The 5,677-nt window shown below is 33.1% G+C and overlaps 1 protein-coding gene across 1 annotated transcript in view; it reads right to left on the bottom strand.

Annotated features, from left to right (window-relative positions):
- LOC133661268 (ATP-binding cassette sub-family G member 4-like) overlaps nt 1-2,846 on the bottom strand; it is a gene marked incomplete at its 5' end in the record, with an annotated part of 24,710 nt that extends 21,864 nt beyond the window's left edge. The window contains one exon of the mRNA XM_062064408.1: nt 2,577-2,846. Coding sequence (XP_061920392.1) covers nt 2,577-2,846 — 270 coding nt within the window. The remainder of the gene's footprint in view (nt 1-2,576) is intronic.
- Between the last annotated feature and the right edge of the window lie 2,831 nt (nt 2,847-5,677).

Below are 5,677 nucleotides of genomic sequence, written 5' to 3'. Positions count from 1 at the left end.
ATTGCTAATGTGGTAAATGACTATTCTAGCTACAAATGTCTGGTTTTTGGTGCAATATCTACATAGGTGTATAGAGGCCCATTTCCAGCAACTATCACTCCAGTGTTCTAATGGTACAATGTGTTTGCTCATTGGCTCAGAAGGCTAATTGATGATTAGAAAACCCTTGTGCAATCATGTTCACACATCTGAAAACAGTTTAGCTCGTTACAGAAGCTACAAAACTGACCTTCCTTTGAGCAGATTGAGTTTCTGGAGCATCACATTTGTGGGGTCAATTAAACGCTCAAAATGGCCAGAAAAAGAGAACTTTCATCTGAAACTCGACAGTCTATTCTTGTTCTTAGAAATGAAGGCTATTCCACAAAATTGTTTGGGTGACCCCAAACTTTTGAACGGTAGTGTATATATATATATATATATATGTATATATATATATATGTATATATATATATATATATATATATATATATATATATATATATATATATATATATATATATATATATACATATATATGTATATATGTATCCATATATACATATGTATATTCATATATACATGTATACATATATATATATGTATATATGTATATATATGTATATATATGTATACATGTATATATACGTATATATATATATATATATATATATATATATATATATATATATATATATATATATATATATATATATATATACATATACGTATATATATATATGTATATATATACATATATGTATATATATACGTATGTATATATATACATATATGTATATATATGTATGTATATATATATATATATATATGTATATATATATACATATATACATATATATACACATATATATATATATATACGTATATATATATACACATATATATATATGTGTGTATATATATATATATATATATATATATATATACATATATATATATATATACATACATATATACATATATACACATATTTAAAAGCATCAAGCACGTTAATTGCTTTACAAACAACGGCTGTAAAGGGGCACGTTATATAATCAGCATTACCTATGCAAAACAACTTTAAATACAATTTTTAAATATTAACTCTTGAAATTAAGCAAGGCAAAAAATTACATTAACTTTAAAAAACATTTAAAATAAATGGAAGAATGAAAATATCTAAATATTTTTTAATCTAAACTTAAGACTGCATTAAGTCAGTTTGGGATGATATATATTACTTAAATATGAATTACCTTTGATGTGCTACAGTACATATTGTTGGATTAAAAAAAATAGAATAGTTTGAATGACTTTTTATAATATGTTAAATAAAAAGCTTAGGTAGAAAAAAAAAAAAAATTTTTTTTTAATTAATTGCTAGCTATACATAGCTATATACATATATAGCACGGATATCAAAAAATTTTTTTTATCTAAACTTAAAACTGCATTAAGTCAGTTTGGGCTGATATATATTACTTAAATATGAATTATCTTTGATGTGTTACAGTACATATTGTTGGATTTAAAAATACAATAGTTTGAATGACTTTTTATAATATTTTGAATAAAAAGGTCAGATAGAAAAAAAGGAAAACAAGTATATATTTTTTAATTAATTGCTAGCTATACATAGCTATATATATAGGGCAGCACGGTGGATACAATAGTTTGAATGACTTTTTATAATATTTTAAATAAAGAGGTCAGATAAAAAAAAGCAAGTATATATTTTTAAATTAATTGCTAGCTATACATAGCTATATATATATATATAGGGCAGCACGGTGGAGCAGGTTGCTAGTGCATGTGCCTCACAATATGAAGGTCCTGAGTTCAATCCCGGGATCTTTTTGTGTGGAGTTTGCATGTTCTTCCCGTGACTGCGTGGGTTCCCTCCGGGTACTCCGGCTTGCTCCCACCTCCAAAGACATGCACCTGGGGATAGGTTGATTGGCAACACTAAATGGTCTCTAGTGTGTGAATGTGAGTGTGAATATTGTCTATCTGTGTTGGCCCTGTGATGAGTTGGCGACTTGTCCAGGGTGTACCCCGCCTTCCGCCCCAATGCAGCTGAGATAGGCTCCAGCACCCCCCATGACCCCGAAAGGGACAAGCGGTAAAAAAAAAAAAAAATGGATGGATGGATGCTAGCTATACAGAATGTGTATTTCAAGACATTTATATTTGTGGAAAAAGTAGAATATAAATATATGTTTTTAAATGTCCAATGTAGTGGTTCTCAAAGTTTCTCCACCAAGTACCGCCTCAGAAAAAGTACCACCATAATGACCACCATTAAAAAGCATGTATCATTAATAATAGCTACATTAGAGTGAAAAGGAGAGAACTGCAAATGATTGGAATTTACTTTCTTGCCTCTACATGTAATTGGGCATGATGCAACGTCGTGCATTGACTTGTTTGTTTCCTCATTTGCCATTATTTTGTATTAATATTTCTTTCAAGTGAAATCAACTGTTTCATAACACAATGTTGCTTGTACACAGTACATTATGTAGGTTCTTAAAACACTGAAAAGCGTGACCAAGACATAGCCGTTATTGATGAAAAGAGCAGATATGTGGACATACCGAGAAGCCTGCAGTCTTCTGAGTTACAAACGAGGCACCAATAACTAATCTCCCATCAGCAGAGGAACGTGAACGCACCACTCCAGCCGGCGAGGAGAAATCCAAGATGAACTCGAAAAGCTTCAAAACAAACACTTGATTGAGTTTCCTGCAAATGTGCTCCACGGTAAATATACTCTCCGATGGCGAATGACTATGACGAATGCAGTGACGTTTAATATTGTCGGCAAATACGTGGCGTTGATGAAAGTCAGTCTCTGAAGTGTCCTTTTACACTAATGTGTTGCGCCTTTGGTGATTAAACTCCTTCAAAGTGTCTTTTTTTAGTGATGGAGCCCAGTAGTAGCTGTCCAGTAGCATGATGAAGTCGATAGTTTTCTGTTCTTTGATGTTTATTTTGATTTTTGTTGTCCTATCGTTGTGGATATTATGCAATATTAGTATGGGTAGGTAGCATTGGCGTTGTTAGGCCTATTTTGGGGGGGCTCAAGCCCCCCTAAAATGTTCTTAAGCCCCCCCTAAATAATTTGGTGTAAAATATATATATATATATATATATATATATATATATATATATATATATATATATATATATATATATATATATATATATATATATATATATATATATATATATATATTTTTTTTTTTACAAATACATGCCGACATATTCATTATAAAGTGGCCCGAATATGAGTTTAAATAAATAATCATATAACCTGTCATTATTCACTCAGTTTCCCCTCACTTCATAGCGTAAGGTAGAGAGCCCCATTAGTGCGTCGGTATCCAATCCATTCCACTTGTTCATATAGAAAATGCCCACATCACTCAAACTCCAGTCCGCATTTTCTCTGCGACCTTGTTTGCGGTCCTGCAGGTGTACGAAGTACATTAGCACACAGCACTGCAGAACAAGAACCTTGTGTCTGCAATTGTAAAGAATTTGGTTTTTAAGTTTTGTGTTTCTTGTAGAATCTATATAAAGTAATATATTGTACATTAGCCTATTGTTAAAATAATGAAAAAAACATAATTAAATATATTTGTTTTATTGTATTGTTACATTAATATAAGGCTGAAACGACGCATCGACATAGTCGACGTCATCGGTTACGTAAATACGTCGACGGCGTTTTTGTGCGTCGACGCGTCGCATATTTACGTCACACTACCGTCATGGCAAAGCGCAAAGCAGACGATGCGAGCGGTGCGAGCGAGGGGGAAAAAGCACGCCAAAAGTCGTCAAAAGTGTGGGAGTATTTCAATACACGGCCTAATAATGTTGTTGTATGCACACTGTGTCCAGCGGAAATGGCCTATCATAGCAGCACAACGGCTATGAACGAACATTTGAAAAGAAAACCATCAACCATCAACTAGGCAATCGTCCGCGCGAGTATACGTTGTCATCATTACACAAAAACATGAATGTGTCATTTGTATCTGCTAGGGGTGTAACGGTACGTGTTTTGTATTGAACCGTTTCGGTACGGGGCTTTCGGTTCGGTACGGGGGGGTACCGAACGAGTTTCTAAGCTAAAGCTAAAGTCTTAACAAGCTGCTTTGCTCCTACTGCCTCTGTCTCAGCACGCAGCATTGTCCCACCCACACAACCATCTGATTGGTACACACAAAGCATTATCAGCCAATCAGCAGTGCGTATTCAAAACGTTACCAGCCAATCAGCAGTGCGTATTCAGAGCGCATGTAGTCAGCGCTTCAGCGTCGAGCAGATAGGTGTTTAGCAGGTGAGCATCAGGCAGCGGACTCTCCCCAAATGATAATAAACACCTCCCAGTCAACTACTAGTAACATCACTATGAGTCCGTTGACCTTCTAGGAATATAAACTGTAGCTCAGCTCATTCGCAGTCCTGGCTTGAGGTGAAGGCTAATTACCTCTCAGTTCCAGCCACATCGACCCCTTCTGAGCGCCTATTTTCAGCTGCTGGGAATATTGTAAACAAGAAAAGAACCAGAGCATGTAGACATGCTAACCTTTCTTCATTACAACTGTTAGACACTCACTGGAATGAGTAGAATTGGGTATTGTGTACTGTGTTGAACTGGATGTTTATTTTGCACATTTTAAAAGCAATACTTAATGTTTACAGTGCTCCAGAATATTTAGATTGCCACTTTTTTGTATTGGATGTTTATCTTTATTTTTGCACATTTTAGCAAATAAGCAATACTTTCACTTTTGTTGAAATGTTTACACTGTTGTTACAGAACAATTCGTTTTGCACTTTTTTGTATTGGATGTTTATCTTTATTTTTGCACATTTTAAAGCAAAATAAGCAATACTTTTACTTTTGAAATGCTTATACTATTGCAGAATATTAAAATTTGCACTGGATGTTGACTTTTATATTTGCACATTAAAAAGCAAATAAGCTACTTTTAATTTTGTTAAATGTTAAAAGTTTTAAATGTTTACATTGTTACAGAATATTTAGTCATGTTTTTGTCAATGTTGACTGAGTGGCCATACTTCTTTTTTTTTGTAAATAAAAGCCATGCCTTTTGAAAAAACTGTCCTACATTTATTTTTTCATCTTCATTTTGAATAAAAAAAATAATCGGTAAAAGGAAAAATAATCTATAGATTAATCGGGAAAAATAATCTATAGATTAACCGATTAATCGAAAAAATAATCTATAGATTAATCGATAGAAAAATATTCGTTAGCTGCAGCCTTACATTAATAGCTGTTGTATTATTATAGGATGGCTTGTTAAACATTTCATAGGATTTTCAGAGGGTGGAAAAACCAAGACATTTAATATAAAATGTAAAATGAATAAATACATAAAAAGAAGAAGAAAAAAAATGGTTTAAAGCCATCGTCCCGGGGAGCATTTAATTTCGTCCCGTGCATTTTTTTTACCATCCCCGGGACGACGGGACTACATTAATCTCAAGCCCTGGAAGTTACATTTTATTGTTTGCATTATTTGTTTCAGCATTGCACTTTGAAGATGGTCCCTCAGCTCTTTGACAGCTTTGGCTCTTTTTCAGATCAGCAGACAGACTCTAAGTCTTTCTTATTTACAGTATATATAAACGTTTCTCATTTCCAGTCAGACTTCCATAT

Source organism: Entelurus aequoreus, linkage group LG12 (assembly GCF_033978785.1).
Source record: "Entelurus aequoreus isolate RoL-2023_Sb linkage group LG12, RoL_Eaeq_v1.1, whole genome shotgun sequence".
Lineage (NCBI taxonomy): Eukaryota > Metazoa > Chordata > Actinopteri > Syngnathiformes > Syngnathidae > Entelurus > Entelurus aequoreus.
The sequence above is the reverse complement of the archived record's forward strand: the minus strand, read 5'-3'. Positions and strand labels throughout refer to the sequence as shown.